Source organism: Triturus cristatus, chromosome 12 (assembly GCF_964204655.1).
Source record: "Triturus cristatus chromosome 12, aTriCri1.1, whole genome shotgun sequence".
Classification (NCBI taxonomy): Eukaryota; Metazoa; Chordata; class Amphibia; order Caudata; family Salamandridae; genus Triturus; species Triturus cristatus.
The window spans coordinates 175,023,754-175,050,750 of NC_140595.1; the positions used below are offsets into that span (position 1 = coordinate 175,023,754).

Below are 26,997 nucleotides of genomic sequence, written 5' to 3' on the forward strand. Positions count from 1 at the left end.
AAGACCAATGAAGGATGCTTTATATAAAACCTGCAATTGTCCTGACTTATAAAGCTGGTCTGAGCACCGAATAGTGGTACTGAAACCTCAAATTCCTTTGTGCAGGGTCCCTAGAGATTGGAATCATGCCCATAGGACATTTACAATAAGCGTGATGCAAGAACCTCAGACACCTGCTGCTAGCATGACTTGTTTGGAAGCCGGCCCACCAGGTATGTGAGAAAACTCTAGCAATGTTTCTTTCAAAATCCTTTGCTTAGAGTGGGCTGAACGATTTTAAGATCTCCCTCAACATGATTATCAAGACACATTTGTGATTAAAACCTCTTAGGACTCATTACAAGTTCCCAGTTAACTCTGGGGAGATACCAGAACAGAAATTAATAATTTCAGCCAATATCCCCCCACCTCTCCCAGTTAATGATGATGGAAAATTATTTATGTGGAATAACATGCAGAGCTGGGAATGCTATGTCCAGTTCTACATGATTTCCTTTTTCCACAGGAAAATAGGCCAAAAGTTGCTCAGAGCAGGTGGAAAGTTAAGTGGGCTTTTTTTAAACTTTGGGAGGTGGATAGGGAGTGGGGGACAGCGGGAGGGCAAATGTTCTTTCAATTTAGCTGGGAGGAGTTGTTTCTGCTTTGCAATGCTAATGTAAGTATAAGAGAGGGTTGTGGAGGGGTCAGCAGCAACCCCGCAACTCAGCTGAGGAGCCGGGCACGTGTCTCTGGCCCTCGATGTATTGAGTTGTGAGTTTACTAACGCAATAATTCCCACCTTAGAGCCAAAGAAAATTTTCAGTTATCCGAAACTGTATCCCCATTGGAGATATCACTCTGGGCAACTCGTAATGAGCCTTACAGGATTAGTAATAGCTGGGAAGGACAAAATTAACTGGATAGGGTGAGAAGAGCTGCACAGCAAAGTTTTGTTTTGGCTCCTACAATATATAAACAAGATACCTTATAGATAGATGATCTGACATTGCATATCATATCATTTGCAATTCATCAACTTCATCATCACTTTATGCATAAAGTCTTATGCATTGTTAGTGATTCCTAAACAGCATCCTGATGCTGAGAGCTAAGATCACTGCATGACATCAAAATCATTATCAGGCACAAAACAGGGTTTAGGTTTACATGGCTTTCTGAAATGAGGGTGAGAAGAGATCTCTTTTAGTGTTCTCAATATCGCGTTCCAGTATTTCCCCACTGTACAGCCAAGAGCTCTGCCCCGAAACCTAAGTCCTTAACCATAGGCTTCACCAGCTTATGGTCATTGGTTGTTTGAAGGCTCCTCTGTTGTAGATTGCTTGATGGACCATGCTTGTGGACTTAAATTGGATTGTTTTCTAAACAGGCAACCAATGTAGTTTGCGTCTGGATGCAATTACCCAAATTCGAAAAAAATAGAGGGGGTTACAATAATGCAATCTATGTTTCTTTTTAGTTTTATATAGCAAGAACTAGACCATAAGGAATCAGAGCACTGTACATGAGCACCCGTTGCGTTACAGACGGGCACATTCATTTTTTATTGCAAAAAAGCATATGGAGACGTGATGGTAGCTAAAATTATTTAGAAGACTCAAGAGTCTTCAGCTCCTTCTTAACTATTCTGAGCTATTTAATTTTTTTAATTTTTGTATTAAAGCTAAAGGTGCAATAATATTAGCAAAAACACCAATTGCCCCTCACGCATTTCTATTCCTAATCCAAACATTTTTCCTGGAAGGAAGACTGACTTCACCATCACCAAGTTCAAAATCATGACTGGATGAAGGAAAAAGAACAATTATGAACTACAGATCTAGTTAATATCTTACTACTGCTCTGTGGGATGAAAGCCAACGCTCCCTGAATAAAGAAGGCATCACAGTTCTAGACTGGAAGATCCTGAATGGTCCCTTCCTGTTGACTTGACCTGTGAACAGGAAACCGCAATGCGGCCGTTGACAATTCTGGTTATTTCTGTAGTTCTAAGAGACTCCATTCACATCATTACTATAATTTAATCAGTAGCCTCAAGCTGTGTACTTTTGAAACCCTTAAACCTTTTGTGAGAGGTAATTTGAAAAGATTCTCTTCTTTATGAGGTGCAATTTTTGGGAAATTATCTTTTGAAAGATATATAAAAAAGAAATGAATCCAAACTCCTCACAGTACACAACATAGTTACTCTATAAATGAAAATCACATGTCATAGTAATGTTGGCTTCTTTGAAGGCCCAGGTACAAAACTGTTTGCTGATAATATCTGTGGACTGATCTTAAATCTAAACCTTCTTTAACAGCAGTTGGAGGCCACCATTTTGAAAGCCAAAGTGTGGACTAAAATTCTAGAAGTTAGAGAGATGAATGTTCTGGGTGCGTGCAGGTGAAGGGGTCAAAGCCAAGAGTGGCAAACAGAATGATGACAACTTTGGGTTCTCTGAACTGTAGAGAATGGATAAGGTCAGGTAATTTTGTTACATTCGGTTAATATAAATGTAATAGATGACATTTAACGTTGTATCAGAGATGCAATGGCTATAGTCAGGTGCAATTGATGAAGCGTTGCATAGAAATCATGTTGATGGGTGGTGAGGATTTTCAGCAAACCAAGGATGTGGACAAGTTGTGGTTGGTCTCAGAAAATTAGGTAAGTGCTGGAAGAGATACTGAGAGGGGAACAGGGGTTCTGGTCCATAGACCACTTGCTAGATTTAATGACAATGAAGTATATTGAATTTGGTTAGAATAGGAAATTGTCCTAGATGTTATTGCTTCGTCATTTCTGCTTGTTTTGATAGTTTAGGCATGTGTGTGTTTTATCTGTGAACTTGCAGTTTATTTGTTGTCTATGTATTGTATGTGCCGTTGTCAGTCGTAGCGGTCAGTGGAGTGTTACGTGTGTAGAATTGTGGATTGGTGTTTGGGGTGAAAATAGGGTTGATGCTGGGGCTTGTTTATTCTTTCTTTATCCTCTTGGTTAAGTAAATGTAATGCTTAGGGACCATACGCTGTCACCTATTTGCTATGTTCTCTTAGAAAGGTAAAGGGTTTTCTGTAAGTTTTCTTGATGGATGGTCACACTGTGTGAGTGCATTTCCAATGTTGCTCAAATCCTAACTTCCACGAGTAATCCAGGATTTCTAGTTTACTCAAGGAATTCAGCAGCAAGACAGAGGCACTACCTGAGTAAATAATAGCAAAATATTTGCGAATTGGGTCTAAAATGCTCAGTTGTAAAATTGTAAACAAAATGCCCCGCTGGCTCAAATAAACACTGTTAGAGCAACACAGAAAGCTATAAGTTTCTTTGTGCGTGTATTTGGAGCAATCAAAATGAAAACTGTTGGTAAGATGGAACTGGAAATTGGAACTGTGGTAAGATGCATAAGGTCTCTCACTCCATGTTACATAATATCTCTTTGAGAATCTGCGCCTTCCTTTCACAAATCAGGCAGGACTGACCTGCAGCAGAGTTGAATCAGCAATCCTGAAATATGAAGGACCACACCCCTGGTAAGAAAACTTTGAGATATTCATGCAACCTTTTCAACCAACACCTTGTAAAAGTTAGCCATAGCGTGTTTCTTCAGACATGGAGCATGATGATCAGTAAGACATGACCAGAAGAGGGAAATTTAGTAACTCTGCTGAAGGATACAGGTTTCTTCGTAGACTTGGATGGTGGCCAGATCGGCCTCCAGTCGGATGATCTCCCCCACCAGCTCTGAGTGGCCCACACGCACCAGTTCATACATGGCTGCTCCCGCCATTTCACACGCAATCACCACTAAGAAGAGATGCAAGGTTATTATTTGGGAGCCACACCAATCTCATAGTCAACAACATCCCATCTTTAAGTCAATAAGTGACCTGTCTGTTGGAAATTGACAATGCTCTACACTCGTACACTGACTGGAGTTAGGGTAACACAATGTTATTTACACAATACAAAAAGAGGTCTGTACAAGGCTGTTCGTTATTAAAGCAATATTTGCTATTAAATAAAAGTTGGAGCTATTGACGTAGAGGGGTTGAAGATTTAATATTCCTGATCTACTTTAATTGGAGAAAACATGGTTCTGATAATTGGTCACTTGATTTAATTACATAAAACCTGGCATCACCAATAACGTCATGAGCAAAAAGATTGAGAAATCAATCCTCTATAATGTGCAGGACAAAGGACGCATTCCCATTGAAATATTGTGTGCATACCATTTCAGGTCACCCTTTTGGAAAATATATGAATCCACGTCTTGAGATAAGGAAAAGCTGCAAAGTGGGTACCCAAAGAATTTGTTTGTGCATTGATTCTGGGTTGAAATCCCTCAATAAAGGTAAGGAGACTTTTTAACTACACAGTTTTTTGGAGGGAGAATTGTAATACCCATTTTAAATAAAATGGATGGATCAGTTTAAATACAATCTAAGCATACTAAAAGAAGAGTTGTAATCGAGAGAGTTTGAGTACTAGTGTCAAATGCAGGAGTTGGCCAGGATAAGGAAGGCAATTTGAGTGAAATCTTTATTGCAGAGAAATGTAGCATTTTGCACCAGCAGAAAAGCATTTACTATTGCAAATCTGTATTCTACTATGAGAACTTGTTAATATATGCGGTTTTCCTTGCTTCCTGGCTTTGAAGCCAAACATCAAGGGCTATTCCCAGATGTTAACCATATTTGCTCTTGGAGGACCTCTAAACGAGTGTTAACATCCTTGACCAACTTTTACTTAGGGTACTATGCTCTAGAAAACCCGCTTCTTCCATCCCACTGTTAAGATGAGCTCCTTGGAGTGTAGAAGAACATTTACTGGATATTGTATGCCTGATGACTAAAAGGAGAAAATGGGATTCATAATTTTTAAATTTGACAACTGATTTTAAATCTAAAGCATACACAGTGTTTTTGATTTATCGCCTCGAATATGCAAAACTTAAGAAACAAACCCACAGCAGGTTGGCTTGTTAACTGTGACCAGAAGACTGAATTAGGTACTTCTTAGCTTTTTAAAAGTTACCCTGCAATAGACCTTAATCAGTTACACTAATACTGGAATGTTTTGCAGAGGAACAAAGTATATGTAATGCTACATGGGACGTTTGTCTAATACCTATACTATATTATAAAAATGACCAATATGCAATGTAACCTGCATTTGCAAACTCTGAAACTGAATAATAATTGTGTTAAATAAAAAATTTAAAAACTGCAATTGACTGTGTTTCAATCTGTTCATAAATTATGTGGGTTCCATGTATTTGAGGGTATTGACAAGTTGTGGAAATAATGTATCTTTTTGTGCACAAGTTTGGGTAAATGTAATCCATGCACACAAGTTGCACCCAAAGCTATCCTAAGAGGCTTTGCACCATAGAAGATAGACACTACCCTTATCCTTTAGGAATTTCCAAAATGATGATTTTTCTAAGACTTTTGTGTAATGCCCAAAACAGCCAAAAGATGGGACATGATATTGAAATTGTGGAAAAAGGAAACATGATTTTCAACAAGCTACAGAAAAGAACATGGATTTGCTGAGGTTACAACAATTCTATAAACCATTTCAAGATATTTGTTTTAAGTATCATGCCAGATAATAAACATTCCAGCCCACATAGGTTCATATTTCGGCAAACTGATAGGAATATTTTCTAGCTCCTATGCTTTATAATACTGGGTCACTTTCCAGTTTTCCTTATTTTGATTTATGTTTTTACCTTGTAATTGTAGATTTGTATTGTTTGGTTGTACACTGAATTTGTCTCATGGTTCAGTGTATTTAATGTAATTCAAATAAGTTACATTTTTGAGTTTCATACATTATTTTTTAGATTTCAGAATTATTATTTGCATTTTTCTACAATAATCAAATCTAATCATACTGATTCCTAGAATTGCGTTAGTCTCAGAAGGTGTACAGATGCCTCATGATAGTCCTGTCTATGTGTGGACTTATGGACATCTGATCAAATCCATGGTATTACAAAATATTAGGGAATTGTACTGAGTTTACAAGAAATGATTTTTCAACAATACCCCCACCCTGGACAGGAATGTCTTGATGTTCAAGACTCTCATGTGTTTCTTCAATTGAATGAATAATTTAACACAATAATATTTTTTATTTTCTGGCCATTTGATCCTCATGTTTTACTAACAATTCAACTAAAACGTTGTTGTTTCCAAAACTTTATTTCATTCGCTTGACATGTTCTGTCTTCCAGGCACTGTTCTAATAACATTTTAGATAGGACCTCAAGAGTAGTATTAAGTCAACAATTAATTCATAAATCTGTTCACATGCAACTTTGCTAATGTAAGCTGTTTATACTTTACTTACCTGGACCGGATACCCCATGGACATATCCCACCATACTTTCTTTCTCTTCATTTTCAATCTTGGCGAGTTTGGAAAAATCCATAATAGCTGTACCTTCAAAGAAATTGAAAAACCTGACTAGAATTGATGCTCTTATTTTTAACCCTGTTAAATATTTCCACCCACCCAACTTTTTTTGTCAGCATAACTTAGTTTCAAAGACTGCCGGAACACAATTTCAAACAGGGGTTTTGTCTAAAATATATTTTCACAAACACAACTCTTTTTTTTCTTTATTCAATCAATCAAAGACCCATGCTGTAAAAAAAGGATAGAGTAGAATCTCAACAACAATTCATGATTCGAATACGGTAAATAATAATGTACATTGAAATTCTTGAATGCTTTGGAATGGACATCTATATTCGGGTATATTTTTTTTTTAATGTAATAAAAAAGTATAACGTACTGGCATACATAATATATTCAAGATTTTTGTTGCTACTGCTAATTATCTATGTCTATAAAATATATGTAAAGTACGATAAATAGACTGTAATGACATGTATAATGAATTGTTATTGTTGTTGCCAGTTTTCCTTGTCCATTTATTCACCTTATGTTTTTATTTTAGTGTCTACAAATATTTAATTCTATTCTGCCCACCATATTTGTAAACATTTATGAATAGCCTCTATTCAAAGGAAATATAGTTTTTCTCTTTCTTTTGTGCTTCTCATTTTGATTATCCATTGTGCGAATTTAGGTGAATCCGGTGATTTCCAATTTTGTAAAATCAAAGATCTAGCTATTAAAAAAGCATTAAAAACAAATTGTTTTTGTCGCACCGTTAAAGTTGGATTCGGGATCCCGAATAAAATAGCTATAGGATTGTGGTCTATGTTCTGTTTGAGTTGCCAACTAACCGAACGAAAGACCCTATTCCAGTAGTCGGTTAGTTTAGGACAAGAGAAGCACATATGAAGCCAGTCTCCTCCTTGATAATTACTTCCAGGACAAACAACCCGACGACATTTCTGGGAATATTTTGTGCGGGTGTAGTATAATTGCCATTTGAAGAAGAGTGCCATATGTATAACATTTGCCCCGCGAATGGCCTTGATGGACCATTATTGCAGTCCGTCCATTGGGCTGTTTCAATGTGACACCTTGTGGTCTCCTGTATTTTTGAAAGGGCTCTCGGGACTATTTGATCATAAATTTGTTGCTGGAGGAAATTATACCAGTTCCCAATTCCCAACATTTGTTTGACATATAGTGCATGGGTAACGGTTGCGGGAAGTGAGCCCTCAGGGAGCCATAGCTTTTTAACTAGACTCGAGATTTGGAGGTAGGAAGATTCTAGGGTCGAAACTGCTTCTGTTTTGTCTTGTCTGATTTGTTCCCATGACTTCATCACTCCTTGTACTACTAGACCTTTTATTTGATAGATTCCCAACCTTTACCATCTTTTCAATGTCTGTGTATCGATTGCAGCTCCTAGTTCCCTGCAGTGTATTAGTTGAGTTTCTGGATGTAAAGGTGTAAATTGATATTCTTCCTTAAATTACTTAGGTCTATCATGAATTATCCAGAAAGTCTTATATCTGTAGCATTTGGGTAGCTTGGGAATTTTGATAAAGGGTTTTAGATCTATATTTTTTTCCAACAAAATTTGGTGAAGATAAAAATTGGGCCCATGATCGTGAGCTGATGTTACACATCCACACCAGTCTAAGAAGGCGGCCTGGAAGTATTTTTGAATGTGTGGGAGCCCTAAACCACCTTCTTCAGGACTATACAGCAATGTTATTAATTTTGTGTGTGATTTCTTCCCTGCCCAGATACATTTCCGCACTAATTGATCTATTTCTAAAAAGTAATTATGTGGAATTTTGATAAGGGCATTCGAGAAAATAAAAATAAATAGCCGAAGTACCATCTTTTTTATTAATGTGGCTCTTCCAATTATAGATAAGGGTAAATTATGCCAGCTATTTAAGATATTCCTAAGCTTATTAAGCGTTGTGGTATAATTAAGTGCGAAGAGCTGAGAAAAATCGTGTGAGACCCAGATACCTAAGTATCGAACAGGGTTTTTTTTTGCCACCCGAGTCTGAATCTGGTCATGGCAATTAAATAATAGAATCTCAGATTTACTGTCATTGATTTTATACCCTCCTAAGTTGGAAAATGTTTCAATCGTGTTGAACGTTTGTTTGATATTTGTCGTTTCTGCCTCGAGATAAAGGATTAGATCATCTGCAAATAATTTAAATGTGGGTGCCCCTATTATTGGTGGCTTGATTAAGGGGTTTTGGCGTATCAGATTTGCAAATGGTTCCTTATATAAAGCAAATAAAACGGGGGACATAGGGCAGCCTTGCCGGATTCCTCTTTGTATCTCAACTATACCAGCAGAGTTAGAGTTAATTATTATTTTTGCCTGGCCTTTACCATATAATTTCTTAAGTAAATCTACAAAGTCTAGGAGAAAATCCAACTTTTTTAACATCGCAAAAAAGAATATTACATTTGACCAGATCAAAGGCTTTTTCTGCATCAATCATAATAATTGCTGCTTTCGTATTAGTATTTGAAAAAAATCGATGGCATGAACTAAAAAGTTTGTATTGTTGGTGAGAAAGCTTTCTGGTAAAAAACCACATTGGTCCTCATGAACCAGACGTGCAGCGACTAAGGTAATTCTTATTGCCATGATTTTCATGAAGAATTTGTAATCGTTATTTAGTAAACCAATAGGCCGATAAGATCTAGGTGTATCCGGGAGCTTCCCCTTTTTTTAAAAGCTGACTATAACTGCTTCCAATAATGTCTTTGGGATATGGCAACCTTCCAAGATTGTATTATATAAAGAGAGTAATACATTTGTTAACTGTGGCAAAAAAAGTTATAGAATTCAATGGGTATTCCATCAATGCCACAGGCTTTGCCGCTAGGTGTGTTTTATACAGCCACACGAATCTCCATCTCTGATATTGGTGCTATCAACTGGGCTTTCTGCAGGGATATTAAAAGGGGTGGAGAAATTGTATAAATAAATTGGTTGATTTCCTCTGATAGTGTGGGTATTAAAGCTGTATAAATGTTATCATGGTGTGATAAAAAACCTTATTAATCTCGTCAGTCTAATGGACATTTTGGCCTGTCTCGTCATCAAAGACAGACTTTACCGTGGCATTATTGAGATTTTTCTTTACAGACCAGGCCAGTAGTTTGCCAGCGTGTTCACGGTCCTCATACCAATTCATTGTGAAAGACAGTTTAGGCATTTAGAGAGGTTTTGTAATTGATTGTTACCAGTGTAACCCAACAACGAAGGCACCATTGAGTTCCTATCCAAAGTGAATCTCTAAATTGATGCAATCTACATGTCGGCCATATCGACCCAGAATCCTAAAAGTGATTTGTCAACAGGAATGGATCTGAATATACTGTTTATACTGTTTGATGCATCCTCCCTCTCCTCGCTTTAGTAGCTACATTGGAGGTGGCCACTTGACCTAACGGCCTTATACGCCGAGGGAATAAGAAAGGAAGGAAGAGTGAAAGGAAGCAACCATGAACAAGGAAATGTGAAAAGGGTCTGGTGGCTTAGTGGACTAAACCGTCCACTGTAGGGGTCTGTGTTCCCCCTCATGGTCACAGGTTCAATCCTGGTGGGTCCACTCTGCCTTTAATCCTTCTGAGGTCGATGAAATTAATACCATTGAGTTGGGTATCAATAAACATTTGTTATTCAGCGCCAAGATACTCTGTTGGATGAACGTGCGCTTCACAAATACACATGTTATGATATGGTAATAAAAGGAATGGTGTTTGGAGAAAACCCTTCACATACATAACTCATACATATAGGGGGTGGTCCATTCCCGAACACACCAGTGGGATTTTCTACTGAACATTTCTTCAAACTCGTACCAGAGAAACCCATAGAAGTGAACACATTTATGATTGACAGGAATCATAAAAAATTAATGTTGTTGTAAAGTTATATTTACGCCTGAATTTATGTGAGTGTGTGTGTGTGTCTGTGTATGCGCGCGCGTGTGTGTTTGTGTGTGGGTATATATACAAACTCTCATGGTACAATGTAAAAGCAAAGTGCCTAGAAATGCTTCAATTCTCACAGTGTGTGGTACTTAGACATGGTAAACTAACATAAATAGAAAACAGTGAGAAACCCCAGTAAACGTTCACTTTCATGATTTAAAGAGAATTTGAATATCCCTAATTTAAAATGTATTTTAGTAAAGTAAAAACAGTGAGACACTTCTCATTTGTCCCAATTTCTTGGATGACCAGTTTTTGATATTTAAACAGGAATGCTTTTTATGTCTGACGTTAACCAGGACCGTTTGATTTTACAAAAAATATACACATAATAGACTTGCAATGGCCCTCTTAATCCCTGGATCTTATGTAGTGTCAGTCACATTTCACTTCCACCCACCACAGCACACAGCATGAGGCAGCGCATCAGCCCACTTCCGTCAATTGCTCCTTTCTGAGTTAAGTGCCCAAATTCTGCCCAAACACAATGTTGTCACCCACAGAGAAAGTCATCCATACCACTGACAGTGACTGGTCGACCAAAGTGCTTTTTAAACAAGCAAAAACAAATTATGTATTTTTCATGTGTGCGGGCCCAACCATTCCCCAGTTCCCCTCCACTTGTAGTGCACCACATCCTAGGCCTTAATTATGAGGCCTTGCGACAGTTTTTCACTGCCCTTGCGTCACTTTTTGTGACGCATCGGCTGCGTAAAACATGCCCCCTGTTGCGGCCTATTTACAAAGTGATGCATCGAAGCAGATGCGTCAATTTGTAAACCCCTGCGCTACATTAAATGTATGCGGGGGGCGTTCCCACGCAAGTAAGCCTCGTAGAAGTGACAGACTGAAGTCTATGAGATTTCACTGCGCCACTTCTAGGACGCAAATGCGTCAATATCTTATGCCTGCCTCACAGCAGGCGTAAGACTGATGCAGGCACATTTGAAACGGGACTTGCCCATGTGAAATGATCCATTGCTGGAGTTGCGTCACTTTTGTGACACACTCCAGCAATGCGTCATTTTTGCACCTACAGATACGTCAGAAATACTTACGTATCTGTAACTACTTGCGACATGATGCATCATACTGTAAATATGACGCATCCAGCATGTCACAAAGAGGGCGCAATGAAAAGTGATGCATCGCTGTTTTCACGCTGCGATGCGTCACTTTTCATAAATGAGGCCCTAGGTTCCATCCCACTCTAAAATGGCAAGAGTGTGCACATGCACGCAAAGGCATATGTTGGAGCAGTCATCTATGAACGTTTTTGTAAACCCTCATTAGAAAAATATTCACTCCTGTCCGATCGAACCATCATGGCATTACGCCGAGATTTATAAGATTGAAGAAGGACTTAATTTGCCAAACGACGATTACATTCTCTTAGATACTCGAACACGCCCTGAGGAAGCCCTGGGCCGGATGGCCGTGCAATGGGACGAAACATGTGTTGGCTGACTGTTACTTCCTTGCACACCAACTTATTTTTTCTTTAATGAGTGACAACACCTATAAAAAAAAAATTTTACAATGACTCAAGCTTATTGGAATTATTCCTAAAATACTACGATTATTATTTACTTGCCCTGACACCCACCTTGGAACTCGTTCAAATTTAGGGGGCTAGGGGTATCCCCCTGTCAGTGACAAGTAACACAACAAATTATTTAATATTTTGCTCATTATCCAACGGCTAAAAAGGGATCAGGACCCATCACCCCTTTACCTACAGAACAAAAATATTCAGTGATGGCCCCTGTGCATGCACCTCATTGAATGCACATGTGGCAATCTTTTTTTATCTATGCGGTTTTATATGGCATGAACTTTACCTGAAGGTGCCAGAGCGCTTTAAAATAGAACCAGTTACATTACATAAGGACTTCAGAGTACATGAATTACATAAAATATACAAACAAATGAACTCTAAATTCACATAAGAATGGTAGTAAGTACATAAGTCTACTACAGATACTAGCGGTTAGAGTTACACATATACAAGTTGCAAATTCACTCAAGGTTACATTTTAGGGAAAGTTGAAGCGATTAGGGTTGGACAAATATATATTACAGATTTCCACAGCATGATCTTCTCGCCATTGCTGGGGTTCTTGCTTTCAGCCCGGCATACAGGGTGTTGTTGCACTCATGGGCAGTGATCTTGGGCCTGGTGGGATCCCTGAGCTGGTGATGGCCAGATTGTCCTCCATGCTTGTTGTCCCTGTTGCATCAATGCTCCTGGGTACTTGAGAATGGTTAACAGCACTGGGGCCAGTTCAGTCCCGCGGGAGGCTCGTAGCTGAGGAGTGCAGGGGTGGGGACATCATGGCTGCCTCATTCTCTTTAACATAGCTGCTCTCGACCTTCACCCGCCCCAGGAGATCAACGACGTGTAGGTGAGCAGAGAGGAAGAGTCGGAGAGCCCCGTTGAATCCCATCTTCTCCGGCAAGACAATGGGGTGTGCAGGACATTAGGACCGGAGGCTATGTGCAGACATCCAGCGGTCGGCCAACGGAGGGCGGCCATGGGCTTACTCCACCACAGAATGGCCGCCCAGCTCTCTCCCAAAGACTGGTCACAGGGGCGCAGGGGACTGGGGAAGGCAGCGACCTCCCAACTTTTTTCATATATTTTGTTACAAAGGTTTGCCAAATCATTTTTAAAAACATTGGCAAAGCCAATATACTGGCATCCAATGCCAGAACAATTGGCTTTGCCAATACTTGTTGTGCTTGGAGTTGTAGTTGTATATTTGTAAGTCTGCAAAACGTAAAGTGTTATTGACTAAAAAGCAAGGCTTGCTGGCTATGCTTAATTTGTAAGAGGGTCAGCCCGCCACTGCGGGCCGATAGTGTCACATATATTGATTGCACAGACAGTAAGAGTCAAAAACACCCAGTCGGCGGTGCTAGCAGCAGCAGGTGTGCTGACTAACTCAAACTAGTGTCTGTGCGGCTGGGCCGACTCGCCAATATTTCAATCACCCATGAGAGTGTCTGTCGGCTCCGGGCTGTCTCACTCGTCATGTGACATGAACAATCACAGAGAATCTGAATACCCCGGCGCAGCCCCGGTGGGTCAATTAACTAATTTTGTTACACTGTAGCTTCAGCCTGTCTGCCTAAGCCACTCCCGAGCAAGCTGAGTCAGCCGCCCCCATCCTGCCCCATACAGCGCGATTCGCGCGCTGCAGCCAGCTTCCTGACAGTGGTGCTAACAGCGCTCCAGCATGTCAGATGAGGAGGCAGGGCTGGACTGGGAACCGAAACCGGCCCTGGCAAACTGCTTGGCTGGCCCCCCTGGGGGGCTGAGGGGTTGCGGCCTAGCTGTTTGCAAGGGCTGGTTTCGGACGATTTTGTTACGGGGGCTGATATTGCTGGCCCCCGGTCACAAAAATGGCCCCCCTGGGGCCCAAAACCGGCCACCACCCTGGCGGCCCTCCGGGAAAACGCCCGGTGCCCGCAACGGCCAGTCCAGCCCTGTGAGGAAGCGCTATAAATGCGTGACTTTCCATTTCAGTGCAGTGATGTGGATCACCACACTGAAACGCGTCAAACGCCTAAAGTGTGGTACTTGGCAGGACTGTATTGAGTGCTAATGTCCCCAACCTTTTTCTCAGAAGTCCACAGCCAACGTCCCTGAATATTGGAGTGGCCGAATGCCAAAACCTGTCTAGTCTTGTAACTGCTTTGATCCACCACCAAACATTCCCTCGCTCTTGCATCTCGCTCTTCCAAGTTCTTTTCCATCCCCTCTTTCTCAATTTGTCACTGTGTTCCGTCATTCTCTAACTCTTTTTACACCTTTTCCGACTTTTTCTCTCTTGGTCTGGGTCAAAAAGTCTAATGATAGAAAAATATGTTCTTTTCACCAAAAAAACAGAGTGCTGGTAGGCCACCCTGCAATGCATCCACATACTAAATTTAAGCACAGACTGAAATTAAGCTCTTGTCACGGTGAATACGACCCACTTGCTAAAAATAGAGGTTGAAACTCATAACTCAGTTTATTTACCGAATAACATGGCGAGAGCGCCACCCAGCGTTCAGAGATTTAAATCAGGGCGCAGAGAGACAGGCAGAGAGCGTTCTGTAAACACTCAGCGGGAGCGAACTGGACTGCCCCAACCAAGCATGTTGTGTTTTCGCAGGGATGGGAGTGGAGAGGAGAAGCATGTAGAGATGACTAAACAGCACATAATGCAAAATGATGACCCTCCGTGCAAACTATGTTGAGTGGTTCCAGAAATTGCTGTCGAGCAAGGGATCTGGCTTATGCTGGCGTGTTTATAGCTGCTAAGCGGACGCACGTGCTACCTTAACTCAAGCTCACCTTTTTGTCAACCGCCTATTGCATTCTGGAACTCGTTTTTTCGTTTTCGAGTGTAGGCTCAAAATTCCTTGCATGCAAAGTTGACTGCCACTGACACAAGCAATCACCCATCAGCCTTTGGCAGCAGTTACCTTAGTTGTAAAGTTATTTTTAAACTTTCCTGTGATCTGCTGTTCTTTTATATTGTTTGTTATGCTTGGGGTTTCTCATCCTATGTTTCTGTTTACTGTGTACTTGTTCACCGCTCTCAGGTTTCCCAGGTCCATGTGTGACTAGCTAATCTTGAGCAGGATTTTTGTTGGAATTCTGGTACTTGTGGTTCTGATGGCATCCTCTAACCCTCAGAATGCCTGCACTGGAAAGCTACTAATGCATCCGCCTAGAAACATGAAATCTATGCTCAGTGATTTGTCAGTCTCGAGCAAGATCAGAGTGGCCATGATGAAGACTATGCCACAAAGAACCACACCGTGGGGCAGCTGATAAAGGCGGATGGTGGTGAAAAAATGGGGTTTCCTTATACGACGTGGGGACTTGTTAAATGTAAACAGGTATTTGCATATGTATGTCTTGGTACTGGTGCAGGGCAAACTCACATGGGAAACAATGACGCATTGGACATGGGTAAGGCCTAAGAACCGGTGCAATGTAGCAAGTAGCAAGTGGCAGATTCCTTAGTCCGTAGGGGTGTAATATTCCTCAAATGTATGTATTTGCAGCTCCTTCCTGACTCCCGGGAGGGCTGGTACGCTTCTGATGCATGCCAGTGGGAATGCTGTTCCAGAGCCTGGATGCGCAGATGGAGAAGACCTGCCTCCTGGGGTTTCCTTCATCAAAGTAGCGTAACAAAGCCCCCCCCCCCCAGAGCCCCCAAGCTCCAGGGGGGCCCTTGTAATGTTGTGCCAGTGACGACACAGGCGCTGACGGCAACGTAGAGTCATGTGACTCTACGCGTAGAATAAATAAGGGTTACGCGCGTGCGTACGCTCTCTTGGGCTGCGACCGTGAAACCAGTAAAATCACCACCATTGGCTCCGAGTGATTCCTTGCCCTCCAGCACCCAAGGTTCCGCACGCTGTCCCCTGGGCCCGCGCAACACTGGCCGGGCCCGGCAACATAACAAACTGGCGACGAGGGTGGGCGTGCCCTTGTGTGACTCGAGCGCTGGTTTGGCGGCCGCGAGCGCTGTCCTTCGCTCGCGGCGCTTGTGCCCCAGTGCGCGTTGGTCGTCAGGGGCCCCATTGGAGTGCGGCGCGGCGCACCCGCTGCTATCCGTGCGTGTGATCTGCGGAGTTTATGCCCCGTGACTGGCAGGGACGGACCGGAGCACAACCCCTCTACCCACGTGGTCCAGGCCTTGCTGCCGATGGCGCAGCTGATCGCCTCGGGCCTCACGGAGGGAGAACACGTGGTGGGTTCGTCAGTGTCCGGGCAGAGGTCTGCCTGCAACTGTCTGTAAGTACCTCTGCTGTGTGGGGTGGTGGAGGACAAGCACAAACAAAATACAGGCCCACACACAGGAAAGAAAAGGAACAAACACAGGAGCAGGCTCACCATCTTCAAGCAGGCCCACACCCCTATGTCGTAGCAACACCCAGCATTAAAGGGGGACGAAGGACACACCAGGCAAGGTTCCCATCAGAAGCGGGTAAACAGCTCGAGCCACCCAGAGAAGGCCAGCCCACGGGTACTGGAGCTGCAAGCTCGTGCCCAACACGTCAAGGCCATAAAGGTCAGGAGGGACCCGGGCAACAACACACAATAGAACAATGGCCACCATACCACCCATTGAGCCGTTTACAGTGGAAGGGTCGCCATCGGCGTTAGCGGCCAGATGGAAGGACTGGGTAGACCGTTTGCGTATCTTCTTTGAGGCCACCAAGGTCCATAAAGACCAGAAGCGGGCAATGCTGATCCACCTGGGAGGCAAAGATATACACAATATCGTCAAAACGATAGTTGAGGTCACCCCAAAGAGCCACCATACGCCAAATGCCCTCAACGAACACTTCGAGCCCATGGCCAATCAGGACTATGAGAGGTTCATCTTTCGGCAAGCGCGCCAACTTCCGGAGGAATCGTTAGACATGTATCACGCACGACTAAAGAATCTAGTGACCACCTGTGGATTTCGCGATGAAACCGAAGAAATTAGGGGACAGATAATCCAAGGATGTGCGTCGGCCAAATTGCGAGAACGTATACTAGAAGAGACCGGCAAGCCCCTAGCGGAAATACTGACCCTAGGACGGACCAAAGAATTGTCGAAAGCGCGGGCGGCGCACATGGAGGCTGCTCTCCAAACACCAGTGAAGTCGGAACCAGTAAACGCGGTAACGACCAAACCTCCGCGGAGGTGGAACAGGAAAGGACCAGGAACACCCTCTCCGGGACAAACCAAGTCATGCGGATACTGTGGGGGTCCACCGCACATGGCGGCTGAATGCCCCGCGAAAGGCAAAAGATGCTCAGGATGTGGGCGATTTAACCACTTCGAAAAAGTGTGTAGGTCAAAGAAGTATCGCAATCCTCACCAGGTAGCGAACACTCTCAAAGAAGAAGAACCAGCACCCAGTGACATGGACGATGATGAGGAGGAGGAGAGGGTGGTGCACAAAGTCCATATGATCGGCACTGCCACCAGATAGTCAAGACGCCTACCTCAATGCAGCATCCGGGTAGGATCCCAGGAGGTCACTGCTGTAGTAGACACAGGGGCCACCATCAACATCATGGCCTCAACCCTACACAGCACCATGGATCCATGACCGGCTCTCCACCCATCGACCATCACCGTATTCGCTTACGGGCAAGATGCTCCTTTGAAGATCCGGACGGTTCCGGACTACCGTCGCACATGGTTCAAAATCCATCACAACCAATGTCTATGTCACCGAGGACGGCCAGGGGATGCTTCTGGGGTGCCGAGCGGCTGAGGACCTGGGAGTAGTAACATTTGCCTTCGGAGTACATCAAGAGTCACTCCAACACATCCTTGCAGAATTCGCAGAAGTTTTTCAAGGAATAGGGAAGTTTAAGGGGAAGGAAATCTACCTTCATATCGATCCAACGGTCCAGCCCGTCGCCCTAAGACACCGGCGAATAGCGTTCCACCTGAGGCCCCTGGTCGAAGAGGAGCTCAAGAAGCTGGAGGCCACAGGGATAATTGAGAAGGTATCTGGTCCCACTCCGTGGGTGTCCCCGATCGTCGTCGCGCGAAAGCCCAAACAGCCGGGCGCGGTGAGAATCTGCATCGACATGAGACTCCCCAATGTCCCGATCAAGCGGGAACGTCACATCACTCCCACGATATACGACCTCATTGGAGAAATGGCGGAAGCTCGCTGGTTTTCAAAACTGGATCTGAGGTCCGGATATCATCAACTGGTGCTGGACGAGGCCTCCCGCAACATCACCACGTTCTCAACACATGTGGGACTCAGGAGGTACACCAGACTGAGTTTTGGAGTGTCCAGCGCCGCAGAGGTATTTCAAAATGTGATACAGGAGTTGATTGCGGACATTCCCGGTGTCATCAATGTCAGCGATGATATAATGATACATGCCAAAACCACCCAAGAACGTCTTCTTCAAGTGCTACGCCGGTTACGGGAAGCGGGCCTCACCCTTCACCGGGAAAAGTGCGAGTTCTTATGCAAGAAACTACAATTCTTTGGCTACACATTCTCCACCGAAGGGGTCAACCCAGACCCAGAGAAGGTTCGGGACGTCAAAGAGGCCGCCGCTCCCACCAACGTCACAGAAGTCTGCAGTTTCCTGGGTATGGTCAATTACTGTGGGAGATTCATCCCAGACTTGGCCAAATTGACATCACCACTGAGGGAGCTGACTAAGGAATCCATCACATGGAAGTGGGGAGCTGACTAAGGAATCCATCACATGGAAGTGTGACACTAGTAGCAGTGGACACTGGCCCTGTAGGGCTAGGAGCAGTCCTCCTCCAAAGAAGGAACTCTCAGGAAGAGTGGGCCCCCGTGGCGTTCGCCAACAGGTCCCTCACCGAAACAGAACAAAGGTATTCGCAAATAGAGAAGGAAGCCATCGCCATTCACTGGGGGTGTCACCACTTCCACTTGTACATCTACGGGAAGCCTTTCGTAGTCGCGACAGATCAGAAGCCGCTAGTGGCCCTGTTCTCAGGAACCTCGACCAAACCACCACCACGGATTGAAAAGTGGATGCTGCAGCTCCAAAACTACAACTGTAAGGTGGAGTATCAGCCTGGGTCCAAAAACCCAGCGGACTACCTGTCCCGGCATCCTCGGAAGGCCACGGTGCAGGAAATGGAGGACGCAGCAGACACCGAAGAGTATGTCAGGTGTGTCACCGCCCGATCATGCCCCATACCAATTTCCATGGAACGACTGCGGAATGCAACGATTCAAGATGAATGTATACAGCGTGCCAAAGCAGCCATCCAGAGCAACAGCTGACACAGAGCCAAGGAGGAATGGAAAAGTCTAACAGCCTCGGCACAAAGGGTGATGGACAGTTTGTATCACGTCAGAGATGAACTCACCGAAGACAACACAGGGTGTCTATTGAGGGGACACAGGTTGGTGATTCCGACATCCCTGACCCAAAGCGTGGTGGACCTGGCACACGTTGGACATCAAGGAATGGTCAAAACAAAGGCGCGGCTCCGCACAAAGGTGTGGTTCCCATTGATGGATGACCTCGTGGAAGCCACAGTCCGAGCCTGCACGGAATGTCAAGTAACTGGGGAGATACCCAGACCTGCTCCGATCATCGTAGAACCCAGACCGAGGACCCCGTGGTCGAGAGTGAGCCTTGATTTTGTCAGCCTGCCGGACGGCCGCCACACCTTGGTAGCCATTGATGACTACTCCAAATACCCTGAAGTTGAAATAGTGTCAGTACTAAGCGCCACGGAGATCACACCAAAGATTGAGAAAATCATCGCGGCCCATGGCATCATGCAGGAGCTGAGGACGGACAATGGGTCCCCGTTCCAAACCCAAGAATTTGCGTCATACCTACAGGCCCTTGGCATTCACCATCGGAAAATCACCCCCTGGTGGCCCCAGGCAAACGGGGAGGCTGAAAGATTCATGCGAACACTCAACAAAGTGATCAGAATTGCGCATGACAGGGCCCAGTCCTTAGAAATGGCCATCTTCACGTTTCTCAGGAGCTATCGCCAAACGCCACACACTACAACAGGCATAGCCCCGGCTCACCTGCTAATGGGGCGAGTAATCACCGACTCAATCCCTCATCACCCGGCGTGGCAGCCAGAGACCCCTAGGGACAGCCTAATAGATGCCCAGCAACATAAAACACATGCACATGTCAGCCTTCGGCGAAGATCTACAGTGCCCAACTTCCGACGTGGGGACGTGGTGCTGCTCAAAAACCGAGTCACTAGTGGAAAATTTCGCCTGACTTTTGAAAAGGAACCATGGACAGTAGTGCATGTACAGGGAACCCGTGTTGTGGCCACTCGAGGGAGAGTAAGAATAAAGCAGAATGTGTCACATTTCAAGAAATATCATCCTGAAAGACTGGGACAATCATCCAACCAAGAGGAAAACTGTCCCAACACGAGCTCAGTGGAAGAGTCTAGGTCAAGCGGAGCTGTGTCCCGGCCTTCGAAAAGGCCGGGACAGCCGGAGGGGGTGAGACCTCGATGACAACTCTGCACCGCCGGGCCGATGAATCTGCGGCGAGCGATGCCGGCCACTCCCAAAGGTCTGAGGCCCCTACCAACCAGCAGAACAGCGAGGGCGGAGACTCCCAGAGCTGTGGCCTGTCACAATATGGCCTGAGAGGCAATCCCGAGCCATCCTGCCGGCTGAGAGACTACCTAACGTAAGACTGTTTCATTTTATTTATTGGGTGCTAGTGTGAGGTCCGAACTTTGGCCGGGGATGTGGCACTAGGCTGAGAACGGACTCTAGATTTGTGTTGGCAACCAATGTTGTTTTGATGTTGTTGGGGAGGAATGTAATGTTGCGCCAGTGACGACACAGGCGCTGACGGCAACGTAGAGTCATGTGACTCTACGCATAGAATAAATAAGGGTTACGCGCGTGCCTACGATCTCTTGGGCTGCGACTGTGAAACCAGTAAAATCACCATCATTGGCTCCGAGTGATTCCTTGCCCTCCAGCACCCAAGGTCCCGCACGCTGTCCCCTGGGCCCCGTGCTACACTGGCCGGGCCCGGCAACATAACAGGGCCTCAGCACAGTAACCTGCCTGAGAGCTCCTGAGTGAGTCCGGAGTGGGGGGCCCTCCATGTACTTTGCAGGGGGCTCCCTCAAGTTTCTTTACGCCACTATTAAGGATGTATACGATAATTAATTAACCATTCCATCTGAGTGCGGTTAGGGGAAGCGAAATCCACATCCCACCATACAGTTTACTCACCTTTCACCTGGGCTCCATGTTAAGGCTACTAAACTTGTTTGAACACTTCTGCAGAGCTTTCAAGTTTTCCAAGTCTTAGGATAAGTAGCTCACCCCATCCAAGGTTTTTGCTTTGCATCCTGGGAGTTGTAGTCAAGGTCATGCTGGCCTTTCATTCCACTGCTGGACTTTCCCCACTGGGCTGGAGCGCCTGGAGGCCGGTTGTGAAATACCACGACACCACTTGGTGTATCTGTCAATTATCGCAGCTCCCAGAGTTAAATCACAGAAGGCATGGAGGAGGTTTTGAGAAAGTGAGGGGTAGAGGTAGAGAGAACACAGTCAGAGAGGGAGAAAAGAGAGGGAGAGGAGACAAGGCGAGTGAGAGAATAGATGGATGGAAAGAGAGACACTGCGTGGAGAGGAGAACGGAGCAGGGTCGGCTTGAGCAATTTTGCTAAAGCTACTTTTGGTTCCCCACTCAGGCACTGCTTGTGGGGCTGTTTGTCGCATTATAAAATCATTGCAGGAAGTCTCAGAATAAAATGTAAAAAAAAACCCTGCCCTGTATAAGCTAGTCACTGTATGGACCGCAAAACGTCATAGATATAGGACTGGTCATACTGTGCGATTAGAATCAAAAGCGCCCTGAAGTCTGTTCCCTATGCTTCCAGGTGCATGCCATCTTCCTTTTTCTGCTTGAATTTTGGGTGGGCCTTGACCGCCTCCTGCTTGAACTGAGGTTCACAGCAACAAGTATGCAAGGGGGCAGTGGAGGTGGGAAAGCCGGTTGAGGCTCGAGACAGAGGCCTTGCTGTCGCTTAGCTCTAGGTCCTCTTGGGGCCTCGAGCCCAAAACGAACTGAGTCTCTAATGTGGCTTCTGCCTTCCACCCACGCTCTGTCCTCATCGCCCAGCGTTAAAAGCAAAGCATGAAACTTTGGTGTTCAAAAGCGGAGAAAGAGGTAGCCATCTTGTGAGTGAACTGAATAATGTAAAACCAGAAAACCTGGGACCAGTCCTGGCTTCCCCGCTTGACCAAATTGTATGATCCTCTGCAAATATTTTATAAAGCCTATTTTTTCTTCGTTGTCACATATCAGGGGACATTCCAATAGGTGAGTTCCAGGGGTGCGCTGTACAGAAGTAATCTGATGTTTTAAGGTGAAAATGCTTCCGCATGTCAAAGAAATCTTTTTTATTTCATTTTAATGATACTATCTCACTGTAACGTGAAGCTTGCTGCAGGATTTAAATGCCAGCTATTTTCAGGGCTCGGCGGGTCCACAGGCTCGTCTTGGCTCGGCTCTCCCTGTTAATTTGTGGGCTCGCCCGCCACTACAGGCAATGCCAACAGCCACCCTGGGGACTTACACGAGAGTGCCTTATGCATGGTGTAGCGTGCACTGCTCTAGGGGCAGGGGGTAGGTTTTAAGGCTGGTATTTCATGCACTTCTCTTATAATAATCGGAGTAAATCTGGCTTCTAGTTTGCAGTCGTAAAAATACAGTACGAGTGCAAATAGATCTCTGAATCGGGTCCAATGTCCTTCGATCATCATTTCAGAGGGGGGTTGTGTAGAGGCTTTGTGACTGAATATACACTGTGACCTTTCCAAGGTCACACCGGTGACAGGTGCCAGGCAAAGATTCCCTCTCCGGACTCCACCCATGTTTCCTTCAGGGCAGATTGGGTTAAATCCATAGAGCAGGGGTTCGCAAACAAGAGACTGAAGTCAGAGGTGGAAGAGAGAGTGGAATGTGTGACACTGTTAAAGAATTGTGAACAGCAGGACCAGGGGGGCGGGGGGGCCGCAAGTGTTGTCGTCCTGGGAAACCCACGAAATAATGTATTGGGAATCAGTTGCTTTCCGGGCCAAGAAATAGGAGCATTCAGAAATGGGGGAGCGTTCGGAGTAAGCGCTATATAAGAATCGAGGCACACGTGTTTCCTATTATTCACCACGGAACTGCATAGACGCGGGTCTTTTTGAACCGATGCACTGTATGTTTCCACACTAACTCAACACATTCCGGAGAAGTGGGCGCCAAAGGTACAAGGAAGGGAAAATTGAAAATTACACGAGAAACAAAACGACAAACATCACGAGAAAAAAATAGTTCCTGGGGTAGCAGTGAGTCCTGAAGGACTTTGCTCCCTATGTTGAGGTGAGAAATACTTGTCTTTAAGATTCCCTGAGAGCGTCGAGGGGTCAAAGATGTAACCTCTGCACTTCCTCGCCCATCCTGAAGAAAAAGCGTATTTAAAACTTCTTCCAAAGCAGCTACAGGTGGTTTTCTACACAAACAGAACAAATGATCTTTTGTACGAATGGAAATAAAGGGCGTAGGCGACTTCTTTGAATGGTGAACACTTTTCGATAAAACGATTTGCCCAAGATCACACGATATGGCCATAAGGGATTTCTTCTTTACACCCCATGTAATGTTGGGTGTCGCTATTTTTGGTTGGAAATAAAAGCTAAAAGGGAGATTATTCGTGAAAACTGGCACAATGACTGCTACAAATATTTCGAATGTCTGGCTAACCCCCTAACATGTTCTAGGAAACGTCTCGAAGAATGCTTTACCTTACATGAAGTATGCATACTCTCTTATTTTCTTTATTCTATATAATTGAAACGGTTTTAAGAATCAAATGTCGCATTTTCACGTGAAAAGCATATTTTGCACATTACATAAAAGAAATAGCTTACCTCTTAAATCGTTTCCCCCTCTCTCCGGTATGTTTGGCTGCGCCCTCCTTGAATTATATCGCTTCTCTTTCTCTCCTCTTTCCTCGGTCTCTCATTAACAGGCAGTAGTTTGCCCACTGTCTCTCTTCCAAAGTGTCTCTTCTTACACTCTTTTGGAAGTGACGCCTCTCTCGCTCTCCCGTTTCTCTGTTTTCTTAGTCGGCTCTCTCACCTTCTCTATTCTCACTCTTTCGCACTCTCTCTCTTTCTCTCCACTTCCCTGTTCCCCTCTCTTTCTGCTCGCTTATTCTCTCTCTCTCTCTCTCCTGACGCTGCTCCGCTTACTCCTCGCCTCTGCCACTCTCCCCCTGCACTTCTATTTCTGCCTTCACGGTACAATGGCGCAGTCCTCCCCCCCACCCCCTTGCTTTGGTTTATGGTGGATGGACCGGCACTCTCAGGATACAGGAGGCTGGCTGCCGACACAACCAGTTCCAACCTGGACATCTTTGCGGTGGGTGAAGAAAGAGGTCACCTGAAGGAGAAACAGTAAACACCAGACTCAGAACTGACATCAAACCTCCTGCCAGCCCTCTGTGTACAGTAAACACCTCCGGGCTGGCACTGCTGCCCTTCTTCTCGGGCCTCTTCCGACTTATTATGTAGTCCCTTCTTTGTGTCTATTTTGCGTCCCATGAGCCCCGCTTAAAACTGTAAGCCACAATAGTGCATAGTCAACATCTGACTTGCTATGCGAATTTAGGGATGCTGGCTAAAGCATTCTGAGATTTGTAGTATTGGGGGCACTACTCTTCTTGCACATCTTATAGTACAATAACCAGTGGTCGAAGTCAGGGGATCTGAGAGGCACGACGTGCCCATAGTTTTTTTAATTTTAGAAAAACAGTTCCCCTACTTTTTGTTAAAAGACAACCGTTTCGAGATGGTTAATTCCTACAGCTGAAATGCTTCAGCTCCAGTGTAAGGTAGGGAGTCTCCTGTGCAATGAAACCAACAGAGGAGCAGACAGCTAAACAGGCCTTCTTGTCAGGGTGCCTGCTTGCCTGAAAAAAATGTAAATTTAGCGCAACTGGTCAATCTGCAAATGTAAGGGGTGCCTGGTAGGAAGCTGGGCCTTGTAGGAAGCTGGTACTGGCTTTAATCAATGGAATCACTTGAAGCGTCCTGACGACACACATTTATTCTTTTTGAGATGTATTTTAAGGCAGCTACCAGCTAAGCTGTCAAGTGAGTGCTTTTAAAAGAAAATTGAAAAAATCCTGCACTAGATATAGTCTGCAAAAACATCTATATTTTTGAAACACTTTTTATCTTAACCCCTTCAGTGCCCGCCCCTTTCCCCGCCCTGTGCCGGCCGTTTCATTAGCGGGCGGGGTTTGTGACGAGCTGGTCTCGTCATGGGCACAGCGCAACCGCGGCCCATGACGAGACCAGCTCGTCACGGGCATTGAAGAGGTTAAACCTTTTTGGACATTCGGTAGCAGCCTATCTTATACTATGTGTAATGCAAGTTTAAAATAATGACTTACATCATCACAGTGCTTCCTGTCACAGACTGGGACCTTGTAGCACTAAACACACACAAGTCGCTATTCTCCACTGCACCAACCAGGATTTAATTCTGTGTCTCTGGTGCAGTGCATTAACTAATAGAGGTTTCATAATGTGCGATAGTGCATTTCCTTTTGATTAACATAACTTATATCTAATTTTCATTTAGGATGTAGTTACCGGAAGGAGAAAGACTGAAAAAAGTTACAGAATATTTTATTTTTTTAGTCATGTTCACATGCTCACTCACTCCGCCCCCTTGCGCACAAGAGTTCCTATGATTTTTTGTTTTTGCACTTCCGACCACTGACAATAATATTACAAGGTTTTAAGAACCCACGGAGAACATTGGTGGAAAGATGATATATTCAAACACTCTGTGTTTGCAAAAACCTGATAGAAAAGCTCTTATATGAGGCTGGGGCAGAGCGTGTGCACGTGAGCCATATCCAGAACCCTCTTCAAGTTCAAGCTAGCAAGACAACTCAGCGGGTACAGTAGCTGCTGCAGAAGGTGTTGTGCCGGTTACAGCTCATGGATACACAGGGGCAGCTCCTCCATGTGGGCGGAGGATCGTCGCCCCACTGCTTTCTCGCAGTGCGAGAAGCAGAAACATAAAATGGTAATATAAATACTATTTTATGTTTCTGCTTCCCACACTGCGAGAAAGCAGAAGAAGGGCTTAGTTGGGGGCCGGTGGGCGGTCCTGCTCAAGGGCAGAGGAGGAATGGCAATCCCAATGTTGCGGGTCCTGACTGTTTGGTGGCCCTCTGGGGCCGACCAAACCCATCATGCACACTCTCCATTTTCTCCATATAGGCTGCATACATGGAGAAAATGGCCTCCCCATAAGCCTGCTTCGGTACGTCCTGCTCCTGCGGAGGCAGGAAAGCAGGAGCCAGAGCTTTGAAAACACGAACCCGGGAAAGGTATGTTTTTTTATTATTATTTAACCCCTATCCCCCCTCCCCGCATGACCCCCCTCCCCTCATGACCACTCACCCGTACCCCCACCCCCTCGCCCGTCCCCCCCTCCCACGAGCCATGCCGGCCACGGCTGCCGGTAATAAATAATACAGGTATGGCCGCCTCAGCTAGTCATCTTTCCAAGGAAGACAAAGCAAGCATCACTGACTTTGGTTAGTGATCACTTATTAACCTGAATACCTTGATAAGAATATGCAAAATGATGACCAGATAAAAGAGCTCCTCCAAATCTTTTTGAAATGTTTCACACATCAGCCACAGGAAATGTACACATAATCAGAAAGATAGCTCGATGGGTTAAGAATTTGTTGCTGCAATCTGCAGTCAGACTGGTTTGCATATGGTCATGTCTGAACTGGGGTGGTGGAGTGAGCTAAAGAATGATGATGGATTAAACCCAGATCAGTTGACTGGGGGTGAGTGCTTGCAATGTTCAACACTCCGTCCATCATCCCCTTTGATTTTGCTTTGTTCGCCCTAAGTTGGCAGGGTTTGCTCAGACGTGGGTCCCTTGCTCACTTTGCCACTGGATTCAAGCTAGCCTGGCTGATGACGGCTGATTAGCCAGAAACCGGTCCCAGGATGCTTGTTTCTGGTCCAGGGAAGACATGGCT

General features: G+C 44.8%; 1 protein-coding gene across 1 annotated transcript in view; it reads right to left on the reverse strand.

Moving 5' to 3' along the window:
- LOC146773018 (V-type proton ATPase catalytic subunit A-like) overlaps positions 1–24,348 on the reverse strand; it is a 48,969-nt gene extending 24,621 nt beyond the window's left edge. The window contains exons 1-3 of the mRNA XM_085637363.1: positions 23,846–24,348; positions 6,344–6,436; positions 3,659–3,787 (exon numbers count right to left, since the gene is read on the reverse strand). Of these exons, the coding sequence (XP_085493489.1) occupies positions 3,659–3,787; positions 6,344–6,425 (211 nt within the window). The 5' untranslated portion in view covers positions 6,426–6,436; positions 23,846–24,348. The remainder of the gene's footprint in view (positions 1–3,658; positions 3,788–6,343; positions 6,437–23,845) is intronic.
- Positions 24,349–26,997: the final 2,649 nt, after the last annotated feature.